At 43.9% G+C, this 18,333-nt stretch overlaps 1 protein-coding gene across 1 annotated transcript in view; it reads left to right on the forward strand.

Moving 5' to 3' along the window:
• LOC131937657 (thrombospondin type-1 domain-containing protein 7A) overlaps positions 1-18,333 on the forward strand; it is a 222,134-nt gene that overhangs the window by 120,828 nt on the left and 82,973 nt on the right. Inside the window, exons 16-21 of the mRNA XM_059295249.1 lie at positions 4,096-4,226; positions 6,533-6,710; positions 8,006-8,184; positions 10,786-10,910; positions 13,005-13,158; positions 18,055-18,324. Coding sequence (XP_059151232.1) covers positions 4,096-4,226; positions 6,533-6,710; positions 8,006-8,184; positions 10,786-10,910; positions 13,005-13,158; positions 18,055-18,324 — 1,037 coding nt within the window. The remainder of the gene's footprint in view (positions 1-4,095; positions 4,227-6,532; positions 6,711-8,005; positions 8,185-10,785; positions 10,911-13,004; positions 13,159-18,054; positions 18,325-18,333) is intronic.

Genomic DNA, 18,333 nt, shown 5'->3' on the forward strand with positions numbered 1-18,333 from the left:
GGTGACACCCTCACTTAACTCACCAGGTGACACCCTCACTTACACCACAAGGTGACACCCTCACTTACCCTACCAGGTGACGCCCTCACTTACACCACCAGGTGACACCCTCACTTACCCCACCAGGTGACACCCTCACTTACCCCACCAGGTGACACCCTCACTTACCCCACCAGGTGACACCCTCACTTACCCCACCAGGTGACGCCCTCACCTACCCCACCAGATGACACCCTCACTTACCCCACCAGGTGACACCCTCACTTACCCCACCAGGTGACACCCTCACTTACCCCACCAGGTGACACCCTCACTTACCCCACCAGGTGACACCCTCACTTACCCCACCAGGTGACACCCTCACTTACCCCACCAGGTGACACCCTCACTTACCCCACCAGGTGACACCCTCACTTACCCCACCAGGTGACACCCTCACTTACCCCACCAGGTGACGACCTCACTTACCCCACCAGGTGACACCCTCACTTACCCCACCAGGTGACACCCTCACTTAACTCACCAGGTGACACCCTCACTTACCCCACCAGATGACACCCTCACTTACCCCACCAGGTGACACCCTCACTTACTCACCAGGTGACGCCCTCACTTACCCCACCAGGTGACACCCTCACTTAACTCACCAGGTGACACCCTCACTTACCCCACCCGTTGACGCCCTCACTTACCCCACCAGGTGACGCCCTCACTTACCCCACCAGGTGACGCCCTCACTTACCCCACCAGGTGACGCCCTCACTTACCCCACCAGGTGACACCCTCACTTACACCACAAGGTGACACCCTCACTTACACCACCAGGTGACACCCTCACTTACCCCACCAGGTGACGCCCTCACTTACCCCACCAGGTGACACCCTCACTTACACCACAAGGTGACGCCCTCACTTACCCCACCAGGTGACACCCTCACTTACCCCACCAGGTGACACCCTCACTTACCCCACCAGATGACACCCTCACTTACCCCACCAGATGACGCCCTCACTTACCCCACCAGATGACACCCTCACTTACCCCACCAGATGACACCCTCACTTACCCCACCAGGTGACACCCTCACTTACCCCACCAGGTGACACCCTCACTTACCCCACCAGGTGACGCCCTCACTTACCCCACCAGGTGACGCCCTCACTTACCCCACCAGGTGACACCCTCACTTACCCCACCAGGTGACGCCCTCACTTACCCCACCAGGTGACGCCCTCACTTACCCCACCCGTTGACGCCCTCACTTACCCCACCAGGTGACACCCTTACTTACACCACAAGGTGACACCCTCACTTACACCACAAGGTGACACCCTCACTTACACCACAAGGTGACACCCTCACTTACACCACAAGGTGACACCCTCACTTACTACACCAGGTGACGCCCTCACTTACCCCACCCGTTGACGCCCTCACTTACCCCACCAGGTGACGCCCACACTTACCCCACCAGGTGACGCCCTCACTTACCCCACCAGGTGACACCCTCACTTACCCCGCCAGGTGACGACCTCACTTACCCCACCAGGTGACGCCCTCACTTACCCCACCAGGTGACGCCCTCACTTACCCCACCAGGTGACAACCTCACTTACCCCACCAGGTGACGCCCTCACTTACCCCACCAGGTGACGCCCTCACTTACCCCACCAGGTGACACCCTCACTTACCCCACCAGGTGACGCCCTCACTTACCCCACCAGGTGACGCCCTCACTTACCCCACCAGGTGACGCCCTCACTTACCCCACCAGGTGACACCCTCACTTACCCCACCAGGTGACGCCCTCACTTACCCCACCAGGTGACACCCTCACTTACCCCGCCAGGTGACACCCTAACTTACCCCACAAGGTGACACCCTCACTTACCCCACCAGGTGACGCCCTCACTTACCCCACCAGGTGACACCCTCACTTACCCCGCCAGGTGACACCCTCACTTACCCCACCAGGTGACGCCCTCACTTACACCACCAGGTGACGCCCTCACTTACACCACAAGGTGACACCCTCACTTACCCCACCAGATGACACCCTCACTTACCCCACCAGGTGACGCCCTCACTTACACCACAAGGTGACACCCTCACTTACCCCACCAGATGACACCCTCACTTACCCCACAAGGTGACGCCCTCACTTACACCACCAGGTGACACCCTCACTTACCCCACCAGGTGACACCCTCACTTACCCCACCAGGTGACACCCTCACTTACCCCACCAGGTGACGCCCTCACTTACCCCACCAGGTGACGCCCTCACTTACCCCACCAGATGACACCCTCACTTACCCCACCAGGTGACGCCCTCACTTACCCCACCCGTTGACGCCCTCACTTACCCCACCAGGTGACGCCCTCACTTACCCCACCAGGTGACACCCTCACTTACCCCACCAGGTGACACCCTCACTTACCCCACCAGGTGACACCCTCACTTACCCCACCAGGTGACGCCCTCACTTACCCCACCAGGTGACGCCCTCACTTACCCCACCAGGTGACGCCCACACTTACCCCACCAGGTGACACCCTCACTTACCCCACCAGGTGACACCCTCACTTACCCCACCAGGTGACGCCCTCACTTACCCCACCAGATGACACCCTCACTTACCCCACCAGGTGACGCCCTCACTTACCCCACCAGGTGACGCCCACACTTACCCCACCAGGTGACACCCTCACTTACCCCACCAGGTGACGCCCTCACTTACCCCACCAGGTGACACCCTCACTTACACCACAAGGTGACACCCTCACTTACCCCACCAGGTGACACCCTCACTTACCCCACCAGGTGACACCCTCACTTACCCCACCAGATGACACCCTCACTTACCCCACCAGGTGACACCCTCACTTACCCCACCAGGTGACGCCCTCACTTACCCCACCCGTTGACGCCCTCACTTACCCCACCAGGTGACACCCTCACTTACCCCACCAGGTGACGCCCACACTTACCCCACCAGATGACACCCTCACTTACCCCACCCGTTGACGCCCTCACTTACCCCACCCGTTGACGCCCTCACTTACCCCACCAGGTGACGCCCTCACTTACCCCACCAGGTGACGCCCTCACTTACCCCACCAGATGACACCCTCACTTACCCCACCCGTTGACGCCCTCACTTACCCCACCAGGTGACGCCCTCACTTACCCCACCAGGTGACACCCTCACTTACCCCACCAGGTGACGCCCACACTTACCCCACCAGGTGACACCCTCACTTACCCCACCAGGTGACGCCCTCACTTACCCCACCAGGTGACACCCTCACTTACACCACAAGGTGACACCCTCACTTACCCCACCAGGTGACACCCTCACTTACCCCACCAGGTGACACCCTCACTTACCCCACCCGTTGACGCCCTCACTTACCCCACCAGGTGACGCCCTCACTTACCCCACCAGGTGACGCCCTCACTTACCCCACCCGTTGACGCCCTCACTTACCCCACCAGGTGACGCCCTCACTTACCCCACCAGGTGACGCCCTCACTTACCCCACCAGGTGACGCCCTCACTTACCCCACCAGGTGACACCCTCACTTACACCACAAGGTGACACCCTCACTTACCCCACCAGGTGACACCCTCACTTACCCCACCCGTTGACGCCCTCACTTACCCCACCAGGTGACGCCCTCACTTACCCCACCAGGTGACGCCCTCACTTACCCCACCAGGTGACACCCTCACTTACACCACAAGGTGACACCCTCACTTACCCCACCAGGTGACACCCTCACTTACCCCACCCGTTGACGCCCTCACTTACCCCACCAGGTGACGCCCTCACTTACCCCACCAGATGACACCCTCACTTACCCCACCAGGTGACGCCCTCACTTACCCCACCAGGTGACGCCCTCACTTACCCCACCAGGTGACACCCAATATCGTGACACCACTGATTCGGATGGATGTTCATCTTGATGTTGTCCCATCAGTCGATGCATGTGAATGTTAAAGTTTTGAGTATGCTGATGTTGGCTGATGTTGTGATGTGTTGAGTATGCTTATGGTGCCTAATGTTGAGATGTTTCTGTCCCCCAGCGGAGAACAAAACCAACTGCCGGGACACGGGCATGTACCCACGGGATGAACACGAGGACTGTGTCTGCAAGAATCAGCTGCCTCTGGTGCTGGGTGCCTGGTCGGACTGTATCATTGACGTCAGAGAGAAGGTGGGTAGGGGTGACGGCAAGGGGAGGGGGAGTATTGATGACGTCAGGGGAGAGTTGGTAGCGGTGACGTCAGAGAGAAGGTGGGTAGTGGTGACATCAGGGGGAGGTTGGGTAATGCTGAAGTCAGGGGGAGGGGGAGTAGTGGTGACGTTAGGGGAATGTGTGCAGGGCCGGTGCTACCTGTAAGGCGAACTAGTCAGTCACCTAGGGCGCCATTTCGTGGGGGGAGGTATATACAAATTTAAGTTGATTGCGGTTTCTCACCGTTCATCCGATCGCCAACAAAGTTTGGGGTGTTGATTACAACACTCAAGGGAAGGCTTCTACAAACTAATCTTTTGTTTAATTTCCTGGGGTGGTTTCTGCTCAAAATACATTTTCAAATTCGCAGGGGTGGCGCCCCGGCAGGGCGCGATTTGTTTTCTCTTTATGTACGGTATATAAAAAAACACGTCGATAACGGTTCTCACAGCGTTCATCCGATCGCCATTAAACTTTGGAGAGCTGATTAGAACACTCAAGGGAAGGGTCCTGCAAAAATTATTTTTTTAATTTCGCAAGGGCGGCGCTTCGGGAGGGTGCGATTTTTCTCTACATGTGGTATATAAAAATAATAAAAGTGAATTGTAGTGACACTGTTCACTCGATCGCCATGAAACTTTGGGAAGATGTTGAGAATACTCCTGGGGAGGTTTTTGCGCTAAAAACATTTTCAAACTCGTAGGGATGGCGCCCCGGCAGGGCGCTTTTTTTTCTAGGAATATATATTACCACTCGTAAAGTATTAATATATAATATTAAATAGGCTGGAATTCATAACTAACCGTAAACTTTGTTTTTTCAAATTATTTTTTTTTATATTTAATCAATAATTATAGCAATGTCTTAAATAGTTACCAGTATTTGATTTTTCGCGCAATTTCTATGCTGGCAATTGCAATTATTAATTCGTTATTTTTTTTAAAGTTGTCCCTTAAATTTAAGGGATCCTTTTTTTTTTTTTTTTTTTTCTTTTTTTTTAAGGGATCCAAAATTATAAATTCTGCGTATATATGGGTGAATTATGATAAAATAGACTTAATTCAATTTATCGTTTGTCATCGAAATTGACTATAAGTATGTCATAATAAAGTTACCGTATAAAGACTTTCAAACAAAACCTACAGTTAAGTTATCAAATATTAAAGTATATTGTGTTGACTCGGATACAAAGCTAATATAAAAGATTTGGTATAATTATTACGTAATCAAATTTAAAGGGTTTTATTGTGGTTTTCAAGCATGTCTTGATTACACTTTGTTTATTTACATTTTCATGTGTAAGTTATTTCCCTTGAATAAATGGATTACCAAATGGGAGATAATTCGTTGCTTAACTTTCAATTCATTTCAAATTCCTGCACCTTACATTCACAATTTACTTATAAAGAAAGCTTTAAATTATTATTTGCTATTGTTAAAAATTATCTAGAGCAGAAGTTCTAAACTAAAAGGTTTGGTAGGTTTTTTTTTTAGCGTTTTCAGTTGACGTTGTAGATTGCGATACTTAATATAATATTAGTAGACTACAATATGAGATAGTGCAACAAATGCGTCTAAATTGGATTTAATGCTAAAAAACACAACCGAGGGCTATTTTATATTTTATATTTCAAGTTCTCGTATTTTATCAAATAGAATTATTGTTAGCACAGAGTAACTATATGTTTTACAAAAACTTTTAGATCAACACAGCGGTTGTTGGTTCAGAATGTGTCGTAAACACATTCTCCAAATATGAATCTTTAGCTAACACAGGGCTTATTTATTGATCACGAAGCTAAATAGCGTTTTAATTAAATTGAATTAATGATAGGACTAGTCTCTAACTTCAAAAAGTTAGGGCTAGTCTCTAAGTTTTACCTTACTGTGTTAAAATTAAGGCTAGTCCCTAACCTTAATCCCGATGTGTTAAAGTTAAGGCTGATCTCTAGCCTTAATCCCAATGTTTTAAAGTTAGGGCTAGTCTCTAACCTTAATTGCAATGTGTTAAAACTTAGGAGGGTCTCTAACTATAATTCCATCGTGTTAAATTTAGAAATTATCACTAACCTTAATTCCATTTTGTTAAAATCGGGTTCGGTGACTAATCATAATGAATTAATGGTGGGTTTATTGACTAACCTTAATCTCATTGTGACAATATTGGGATTAGTGACTAACCTTAATCCCACCAAATGAACGCTGGGATTAGTGAATAACCTTAATCCGAATGAATTGATGTTGGGATTATTGACTAATTAACGTAACGCCCTCTCCCTCTCCAGCAAGAAGACACACGGTTCGCCCAGATGTCCCTGAGCTCCAGCCGTCAGAGGCGGAACGAGACGGACATCTACGGCCTGACCCCCGGGGTCTACTGTGGGCAGGGGCGTCGCTACATGGCCCGCCACTGTCAGAGTCCCAAGGAGGACAAGAACGGTATCCCGTACTGTAACGGAGAAAGTGAGTCTAGAAGTTTCTGGGTTGTCCCAGTTTTATAGGAGTTTTGTATTTATAAAGTTGTTGTGGAAAAGACGTTGTCGAGTGGTAGCGTAAATGAATGATGATACAAAAGACTGGAGTCTGTTTTTTTTTTCAATTTTTTAAAATTGTTTCCCTCCATGAGTCAACTCAGCATTTGACGGGTACCTAACCTATTGAAAGCAGATGCGAGCATACGTTTCTTTCTTACACGAAGGCAGCAAAAATACACAAACACCGCTCCACCTGTTATTTGAGACTTACGCACCTGAAAATAAAATTTACTATAGTCTGTATTATGGCGTGGTCGAGGAGTAGAGCGCTTGCTTGTTAGCCCGAATTTGAGTTGTCAGTTCTTACTTGTGAATGCATTACGCCCCCTGTTTCCATCAGCTCTGATGGGTACCTGCCTCACGTTAAGGAAAGTAAAGTAAGTAAGAGTAAAGTTTTCCTTTTAAACCTGACGGTCTATGGGGCAAGTGAGGTAGAGTTCACTTGTTTCTGTGACCTCGGCATATGAAGAGATAGTGTGGTCAACACTATGCCCAGCCGCCTTTACTTTCCCTTACAGGAGTTAGCTACCCATCAGAGTTGGGTGGACTCAGGGACGGTCTACTGACTTGAACCCGGATTCGAACCACTCGGTCCCATAAGGAAAGTAAAGGCTGCTAAGCTTAGTGCAGACTACGCCGTCCCTTCATACGCCGATGTCAAGAATACATGTGAATAGTCTATTTGCCTTGTGGATCACACGGTCTGAAATGGGAAACTACTACTGTGCTGCTAGAAAGCTGATGACTGTGCTAGCAGAGGCTCATGGATCAATTGAAAGATACGGAAGTTGTGCCACAAACAATTGGCTAAGCGACATATAAGAAAGATTTACAATGTATCGCTTTTTACTACGTTATGAAACGTTTGTATTAATACTTTCCTACTGGAGTTTGCTTTAATGTAAAGTACATCCTTAAGGAAAAAACTTATCATGGGGCAGTTACTTCGTCATATGAAGGGTTAGTGTTGTTGGTACATTAGACGCTCCTGTACTTTCCCTAACGTGAATTAGATAGCCATCAGGGCTGGGTGGACGTTCTACTGGCATGGTCCTGAGATTCGACCTCGAAGCTTTCTGGTTAGCTAACCGTATGCTCTACCTACCGACTACGCTGTCCAACATCTGTTATCATTGTTTAATCTGATGAATCGTGACCAGCGATGTTAGTGTAGTTAAAATAACAGCACTTAAATTTTAACCCTCCCCCTCCCCCCGCCCACAGGGTACCCGAGTGAGGTGTGCAACATCCCGTGCCCAGAGGACTGCAAGGTGACGGAGTGGAGCAACTGGAGCCCGTGTAGCGTCAAGTGTGGCTCGGGGGTCCAGCAGAGGGGTCGGAGAATTCTGACCCTGCCATCCAACGGGGGTCGGGACTGCCCGTCCATGTACAACTATGACAAGGTAACATACGATATAGTTCAACGTGGTTTGAGGTTTAAAGACCAGTCTTTCTTCCAGACATTGTTCTACGCGGGAGGAGGGGGGGGGGGGACTTGAAATGTTCGGGCCGAGGGGTGGGCCCCGAAGAGATGCCTGAAAGAAACTCTTGTTAAAGACCCGTTCCGGGCCAACCATTTAAGCTCCAAACACCTATGGTTAAAGCTCCTAAAACCAGTTCCAGGCATTGAAGGGCATTGGGTGATCTTTACGGAGAGTAAAGGCGGTTGTGTATTGATTGATTACACACTTGTTTCTCGTTTGGGCTTAAAAGGTGGATTCTCTGCTGCAACTGTGGAATTAAAAACCCACTCAAAAATACTACATCTAGACCTAATTTTTTTTTTATACTTTAACCCCTTGAAAAGATTTTTTTTAAACTGGTATACTTATATTTAAAAAAAAAATAATAATTCTTACAATATCAGAATAAAATGTAGGCCTACATAACTTCGTTTTCGACTTACTAAAATAAAGAGTAAACATAGTTTAATAGTTCCAATGTGATTCAGTTATTCTCTATGTGTGTAATCTATTGCAGGGCATTCTTTATATGTGTCGTCTATTACAGGACATTCTCTATGTGTGTCGTCTATTGCAGGGCATTCTCTATATGTGTCGTCTATTACAGGACATTCTCTGTGTGTCGTCTATTGCAGGACATTCTCTATGTGTGTCGTCTATTGTAGCACATTCTCTATGTGTGTCGTCTATTGCAGGACATTCTCTATATGTGTCGTCTATTGCAGGACATTCTCTATATGTGTCGTCTATTGCAGGCCATTCTCTATGTTAGTCGTCTATTGTAGCACATTCTCTATGTTAGTCGTCTATTGTAGCACATTCTCTATATGTGTCGTCTATTGCAGCACATTCTCTATATGTGTCGTCTATTACAGGACATTCTCTGTGTATGTCGTCTATTGCAGGACATTCTCTATGTGTGTCGTCTATTGCAGTACATTCTCTATGTGTGTCGTCTATTGCAGGACATTCTCTATGTGTGTCGTCTATTGCTGGACATTCTCTATGTGTGTCGTCTATTGCAGGATATTCTCTATGTGTGTCGTCTATTGCAGGACATTCTCTATGTATGTCGTCTATTGCAGGACATTCTCTATTGTGTCGTCTATTGCAGGACATTCTCTATGTATGTCGTCTATTGCAGGACATTCTCTATATGTGTCGTCTATTGCAGGACATTCTCTATGTGTGTCGTCTATTGCAGGGCATTCTCTATGTTAGTCGTCTATTGCAGCACATTCTCTATGTGTGTCGTCTATTACAGTACATTCTCTATGTGTGTCGTCTATTGCAGGACATTCTCTATGTGTGTCGTCTATTGCAGCACATTCTCTATGTGTGTCGTATATTGCAGGACATTCTCTATTGTGTCGTCTATTACAGGACATTATGTGTGTCGTCTATTGCAGGACATTCTCTATGTTAGTCGTCTATTGCAGGACATTCTCTATGTATGTCGTCTATTACAGGACATTCTCTATGTGTGTCGTCTATTACAGGACATTCTCTATGTGTGTCGTCTATTACAGTACATTCTCTATGTGTGTCGTCTATTGCAGGACATTCTCTATGTGTGTCGTCTATTGCAGCACATTCTCTATGTGTGTCGTCTATTGCAGCACATTCTCTATGTGTGTCGTCTATTACAGGACATTATGTGTGTCGTCTATTGCAGGACATTCTCTATGTTAGTCGTCTATTGCAGGACATTCTCTATGTATGTCGTCTATTGCAGAACATGCTCTATGTGTGTCGTCTATTACAGTACATTCTCTATGTGTGTCGTCTATTGCAGGACATTCTCTATGTGTGTCGTCTATTGCAGCACATTCTCTATGTGTGTCGTCTATTGCAGCACATTCTCTATGTGTGTCGTCTATTACAGGACATTATGTGTGTCGTCTATTGCAGGACATTCTCTATGTTAGTCGTCTATTGCAGGACATTCTCTATGTATGTCGTCTATTACAGGACATTCTCTATGTGTGTCGTCTATTACAGGACATTCTCTATGTGTGTCGTCTATTGCAGGACATTCTCTATGTGTGTAGTCTATTGCAAGACAATCTCTATTTGTGTCGTCTATTACAGGACATTCTCTATCTGTGTCGTGTATTGCAGGACATTCTCTATGTGTGTCGTCAATTGCAGGACATTCTCTATGTGTGTCGTCTATTGCAGGACGTTCTCTATGTGTGTCGTCTATTGCAGGACATTCTCTATGTGTGTCCTCTATTGCAGGACATTCTCTATGTGTGTCGTCTATTACAGGACATTCTCTATGTGTGTCGTCTATTACAGGACATTCTCTATGTGTGTCGTCTATTGCAGTACATTCTCTATGTTAGTCGTCTATTGCAGGACATTCTCTATGTGTGTCGTCTATTACAGGACATTCTCTATGTGTGTCGTCTATTACAGGACATTCTCTATGTGTGTCGTCTATTGCAGTACATTCTCTATGTGTGTCGTCTATTACAGGACATTCTCTATGTGTGTCGTCTATTACAGGACATTCTCTATATGTGTCGTCTATTACAGGACATACAGACGCGAGTCTGCAGACAGACGTGCAGCTACTTTGTCTGGAGGTACGAGAACTGGGGCATGTGTATTCCTAACGGCAGCAAGTCTTGTGGGGATGGTACTCACAGCAGACTTGTCAGGTAATGCTGGGGGGTGGGCATCGTGAGTAATGTTTGTTATGGTCGGTGTATGGGTTGTGAAGTACAGTGGTGGAGAGGGGGAGGGGACATCGTATTGTTTGTAGTGGTGGGTGTAGGGGTCGGGTACTCACGCGAGTACTGTTTGAGGGATGTGTGGTTCCGTGGTGTGGGGCACCATGGGTAGCGTGTGTGATGGTGTGTGGGGGGGGGGGGTCGGGTACTCATGTGTTTTGAGACCTCGTGAGTACAATTTGTGACGGTGTGTGCAGGTTGGGTACTCACGTGTTGTGAAGTGAATCATGTGTGTCAAGTGAGTACCCTGTGTAGAGTGGTTGTGTATAGCTATGTGTAACAGTGTTTATGTGGGTTGGTGTGTCCCTTGGTATTGGGTCACGACTACTACCCCTCTAGTCTGGCATTACTTGCTGGGCTATGTGATCGTAGGTCGTCTTTTTGTCTCCTAGCTCTGTGGTGGTAAAGACAGCTTAGAGCATCATTTCTTCGTGGGCTTTTTTCTAAAGTTGTTTACCTTTATTTGCACTAGCAACCATTTTGACATTATTTAACGTTGATTAGGTTAGAGCAGGGGTCCCCAAACTACGACCCGCGGGCCGCATGCGGCCCGCCAGTTCATTTTATCCGGCCCGCGACGATCTTTTTGTCCACTGAATAAATGTTTGTTGGAGGTGGCTGAGTAGCTTTGGACAGAAAATTCAAAACTATTTGAAATGTAGCTTTGTGTGCAAATACAATTACTCGCCGTGTTGCAGACATTGGTGAAAACATTGCGACTCAAATAGCAAAAAATTCAAGCAAATTTCGCCATTTTTCAATTGCAATGGATGAGTCGCTGGACAGCTGTTCCACTTCTCAACTGTTTTTGTTCATTAGAGGTTTTGATGAAGACAAGAACATAACGCAAGAGCTGGCTTCCTTACATTATAATGTATGACACTGTTACCGAAGAGTATATCTAACCATAGATAGTTCAGAGACAAAAACAAAATCACAAGATTTACCATATTTCACATCAGTAAGATTGCCAATTTTGCGAGAAAATTCTGAGCAGAGTATCTATGAAAATAAATAGGTGACTTCCTGATAGTAAAGGCAAGTCACAGCTATTATTGTCTAATGAAGATTGGGTATAGAAATTTGCCTCTGCTGCAGACATAACTAGTCATTTAATTTTTCTGAACCTAAAACGGCAAGAGAGGGAAATCTAGTTTCTGATCTATACACCCACCTAAAGGCCTTTAGATACAACGACCCTGAAGAGATGCCTTAAAGAAACCTTGGCCCCCGAGCTAATATTTGATAGTTAATGCGGCCCTCGGGCTGAAAAGTTTGGAGACCCCTGGGTTAGAGTAAGGATCATTTTTTTGTAAACATCGTGCCTTTTGTTAAATTGTTTGGAAAAGCGTTTGTCCTTTAATATAATATGGAAATCTTTTTTTTAGTAATTACCCTATCCTTGCGATGACTTTATCACGTCATTGAAATGAGTTTACAATATTGTCGTGAACCTTTTATGTCTTTACCATGACCTTGATATGAGATTTTTACGAACTTGCTTTAACCTTACAATGACCTTGCTATGACATTACTATAACAAGAGCACAATATTGTTGTTACCGTGATACGACTTTATCATGACTTTGCCATTATCATTTTATTACCTAGCAATGACCATTGTATGACCTTACAGTGACCTTGTGATGACACTGCTATGACATTTACATGACCTTGATATGCCCTCACAATGACCTTATAATGACACTACCATGACCTTACCATGGTCTTGCTATACCCTTACAATGACCTTGTGATGATACTACCATGACCTTTACATGACTTTGATATGCCCTCACAATGACCTTATAATGACACTACCATGACCATACCATGGCCTTGCTATACCCTTACAATGACCTTGTGATGACACTACCATGACCTTTACATGACTTTGATCTGCCCTCACAATGACCTTATAGTGACACTACCATGACCTTACCATGGTCTGGCTATACCCTTACAATGAACTTGTGATGACACTACCGTGACCTTGTCATGACCTTGATATGACCTTGCCAGGTGTGTCTCCGTCAGCCCAGACGGTTCCGAGAGGATCGTGGACAACTCTGAGTGCGACCCAGACGACCGGCAGGAGGGGTACAAGCCCTGCACCCTCCCCTGCCCCGGGGACTGCGTCATGTCGGAGTGGACAGAGTGGACCTTGTGTCACCAGGTCAGTCCCCCCCCCCCCCCATATTTTTTTTAATAATTAGTCCCATTTTTCAATGGCGATGTATCAATAATTAGCGATCCACGGGTTAATATTATTGTAGCGAAGGTTAGCCTCTTAAAGTGGGTTACTTTACAGGGTAAATATTTTATAGTTGTTTTTTTTATCCTTATACCATCAAACCAAAAGGGGGTCGAAAACACCAATCATTATATTCATTTTAAATTAAAGGATGATGCTCAGGGAAAAAAGACCCGGATTAGTATAATCCGGTATCTGATTAGTATCATCTGGTATGTTATTACATTAGTACGGATCCTAGAAATACTTTACAAAAACATTTCAGACATGTCGTGCTACACAAAGGCCTTCACTATATCTAGTCAGTGTGTGTGGGTTGTGTATCAACCTCACAATATTACCTATGACCCACGTCAGAGTGTACGACTTCTGATCCGAACCCGCGACACACACAACCCACGTTCAATGTGTGTTTTGTTGGGGTGGGGGTGAATAAGAGATCAAAAAACCGTCTTGGAAAATATGTAAAAGCAATCACCATATATATATATATATATATATATATATATATATATATATATATATATATATATATATATATATATATATATATATATATATATATATATATATATATATATATATATATATATATATATATATATATATATATATATATATATATATATATATATATGCCTGTTCGATTGAACCAGAAAAAGAGATAAGCCGCAACTCCCATTCCACTTTGGAGTATCTGCAGCGCCTCTAATTTCACTAGTCTGCACTGAAAAAAAATATTGTTCTATGTTGTAGAGCCCGATCCACCTTTGCAGAGGCGTAGCGACCCTTCCCGGCGCCCGGGGACAAACTTTCGATTTGCACCCCACCCCCTAGAACTTTCGATTTGCACCCCTCCTCGAACTTTTCATTTGCACCCCCCTCAAACTTTCAATTTGTTTTTCTAACCCATTTTGGCGCCCCCCCCCCTAAGGTAGGCGCCCGGGGACATATGTCCCCCCCCCCCACACGCTACGCCTCTGCACCTCTTTCCAAACCATTAGTTTTTACACAAATCTCCAACTCCATTATCTATTTCCGTTCTGGTACCATAGTACTTCTGCTTTAAAAAATACGTGTATTATAATTATATTTTTATATCCAAACCATCCTTTTAAATAATAAAGAGCTTCTTTGTTTTTTTTTAATGGGTTGATTTTAATTTCTAAAACCATAGTAAAACCCTTTCAAGCAATTTTCCGGGCAGTCGGCTCAATCGATTTTGTTCTGTTTGGTTTTGTGGATTAGTTCCCTTGCAATCGCCTCCCCTTTTCCCCCTTTCTCATTGGTGTTAGGTACACATCTATAAAGTAGGGTCTGCCGTGATCCTATTATTGGAGCTTGTTCTGATGAATGGTGAAATCGTGTTAGGGGAGACAAGCGAATCACTGGTATAAACCGGGTTAGGTTCAAGCGGGGAGATGATACTATCTCAAGCTAGAGTTCCCTCCCCTGTTTTAATCACTTGCGTAGCTGAAATAGGCTCATACAAGGGGAGTTAATCACGGTTTTGAGCTGGTTGTATTTTTACTAGTAAACTACCGTTTTTTATATGATAGTCAGAGGCGTAGAGAAGGGGGGCGAGGGGGAGGTACATATGGCCACGGGCGCCGACACTAGGGGCGCTAAAATGGGTTTGAAAAAAATTAAAAGCTCATTTTAGCTGCAGTTTTGCATTATAAATATAAAAAATATATGGGGGGGGGTGCCTAATTGAAAGTTTGTCCGGGGGGGGGGGGTACCAAATTGCAATTTTGTTCCCGGGCGCCGGGAAGGTTCGCTACGCCTCTGATGATAATAATTGTGATCACTGCTCATAGGGTGTGACAGTGTTCGCGTGGTGATTGTATTGTCATGACACCATTCACAATCTGCCAGAGGGTGTTTCATGGTTGTATGGTGTATTGTTTGTTGTGTTTAAATACCATGCCCCATCCCTGGCTGTCATGTGTTGGAGGCTCGTTTTAATCACGAAACTACTCTTAATAGAAAAATGTTTGTGTATTGGTCAACTTAGTGTTGACAATCTTCAATCAAATGAGCCTGTTTGTTAAGCTGGGGGTTAGCAATCATATTAATGTATTGACAATATTAAATCGTGTTAGTGTGTTGGACAATTTAGTGTTTACAACCTGAAAAATGCCCAGGATTTTTTCTACTTAAATATAGGATATATATATATACTAGCTGCCAACCCGTGCTCCGTAAATCTTTTTTAATTGTACCAATTTGGGAACAGAACAAATACACAAATACAACACAAATACAACACAAACACAACACAAACACAAAAGAAAACACAAACACAAAAGAAAACACAAACGCAAAAAAAACCACAAAAACAATGAAAACATAAACAGAACACAAACACACAAGAAACACACAAACACAAAAGAAAACACAAACACAAAGAAAACTCAAGCACAACACAAACACAAAAGATATCACGAACACAAAAGAAAATATAAACACTACACAAACACAAAAGAAAACACAAACACAAAAGAAAATATAATCACAACACAAACACAAAAGAAAACACAAATACAAGGCAAACAAACACAATGCAAAGACAAACGAAAACACAAACGCTACACAAACACAACAGAAAACACAAATACAACACAAAGAAAAACATAAACACAACTAAAATGCAAACATAAACGCATAGTACTCACAGTCTAGCCCGTGGCGCCAAATCGCACCTGGTTTGATCGCGGGGGACGCGCCTGATTCAGTGAATGACTATAAAACCCCCAGCTTGTCCGCAAACCGAAAGATAGAATAATAATTAGTTAACAGTACGCTCAGTGTATACAAAAAAAACGGGATGTAAAATATCCGTGTTTTACCTACCATATTGCACTTTACTAATTCATGAATTTTTTTTTAAGTAGCCTACTTTAAATTTTAAAAGTTTACAATAGAGTTTCATGACTAAAACCATAGCGCACCAACTAAACGTGATAACGCGTGTATAATATTGCGGAATAGTTGATTAAAAATGATAATTAGTAAACAGTACGTTCGGTGAATAAAATAAATAAAAGAAAGCCTTTTATCAATCCATGCTAATTATAATATTCCAACAATAATGTCCGCTTACACTTCTACAGAATTTGCATTCAAATTTTGCTAATTATATTATTCCAACAATAATTCCCTCTTGGAGATTTTGCATTTACATTTTTCTTCGTGTGAGTTGAATTTATTTTTAAATTACCTCCCTTGGCAAAATTACAAAACAGTATAGTTAATTAGTTTTTTGACCCTAATTTTTAAAAAATGTATCCACTTTTCTATAAATCTAAACGAAAATAATATTTTACATTGATCCATTTGATAAGTTTTAACAATGTGCGTGTATTTAATATTTTCTTCAAAGTGAATAAACCGTGGCAACTATAAAATAAATTTAAGTCTTTATATAAACAAACCCTACTCTATGTCTTATAATAAGACAATGCGAAGCAATGTAAAGGCACTGCATGGTACGTTGTTTAATTTTATGGTTCCAAAATCTATAACGATGCCACGAGGACACACTACCAGTCCGCTTATATTATATATATATATATATATATATATATATATATATATATATACAAAAGAATATAAAATATATAAAATTATATATATATAATTAGATCGTTTTCGCTAAGAAATGTAAGTACCCTCATTTTAACCCACCCTACCCCGCCATACTTACACGTGGAAGAAACATTCGGCAGGCAATATATCTAGGGGATAGAAGACAAACGCAGTATGTCCAAAAAAATTATCTCGGGAAAAATGAGTTTATAAATCTCATTCCAATATTAAAATAGTGCAAAATATTATGTTTAAACTTTCATAAAATATGTGCATTCTACTTTTCTGACATTGTACATAAGTGTTCTTGTAACTTGTACTATTTACAGTATCAGTATCAGTATAAATGTACATCGATTTGACATATTTAGTGGACATACTGCATTTGTCCTCTGTACCCTCGAATTATGATATTATTACTTTCTCGTATAGAGAAAGTCTTGTAATCGTGCAAAATAAAATCGAGATTTTAACAAATCTCGACGTTTTACACCTCACTTATACGGAAAAACATAATTTTGCAATCTTGTCCGTATGTCTGTGTGTCTGTGTGTCTGTCTGTCTGTGTGTAAACACGATAACTTGAGTACCGTTACAGCTAGGTTGATGAAATTTCATATATAAGTATTTTATCAAAATCGTAGATCCTGATCAACTTTTGAGCAATTTCCGATAACCGGAAGTGGTACTTTTTCTACTTTGAATTTTTCAAAAGCCTATTACTTGAGTACTATTTCAGATAGATAAATGAAATTTCACATGTAAGTAAACGATTTAATTCTCTACCTTCTGTCAAATTTTTAGTAATTTCCGTTGACCGGAAGTACTAATTTACGCTATTTTCGATTTGTCAAATAACGAATGTAAATTTATAAAGTACTAATAACATTGCGCACTATTATGCACATTTTGTTTTGGCGTTCGCTTGGTGCGCAATTCTTTTTTCTATGAGATTCTATTCTATTTTTAAAAGTTTAAGTAATTAAAAATCATGTCTATATTTCAAGTTATATAAGAATATTCGAGAAAGTTTAGGGGAGATCACTCCCGGTTTATTTTTTTTCTAAGTACGTGACGGCGTATCGTTTGTTGTATGTCCTGTATGCGCACATAGAGAAAAGCCTGTTTTAAACATTGAAAGTTGTTTTATGCTGTGCTGCTATTATTGTATGTTGTGTGGTTATTTTTTCATGCTGTGCTGTTATTATTGTATGTTTTTTCTTTTAGCCGTGTAACGGGCACCAGAACCAGAGGCGTATCCGCCACATTCTCCGCCAGCCCGGGCAGTACGCCATGGCCGAACCCTGCTCCGATCTCCTGGAGGAACGCCCCTGCCTGAGACAGAAGACGTGCGTGGAGCTCTCCTGGGAGGTGTCGGAGTGGACGAGCTGTCTGGTCAACGGGGGGAGCCGGGAGTGTGGGGTGGGGCACAAGGAGAGGTTCGCCAGTTGCAGGAACGGCGTGGGGGAGAGGGTGGAGGACCACAAGTGTGAGATTGTAAGTTGA

The sequence above is a fragment of the Physella acuta genome, unplaced genomic scaffold, assembly GCF_028476545.2.
Source record: "Physella acuta isolate Inbredline_101_S28 unplaced genomic scaffold, ASM2847654v3 ptg000217l, whole genome shotgun sequence".
Taxonomy (NCBI): Eukaryota; Metazoa; Mollusca; class Gastropoda; family Physidae; genus Physella; species Physella acuta.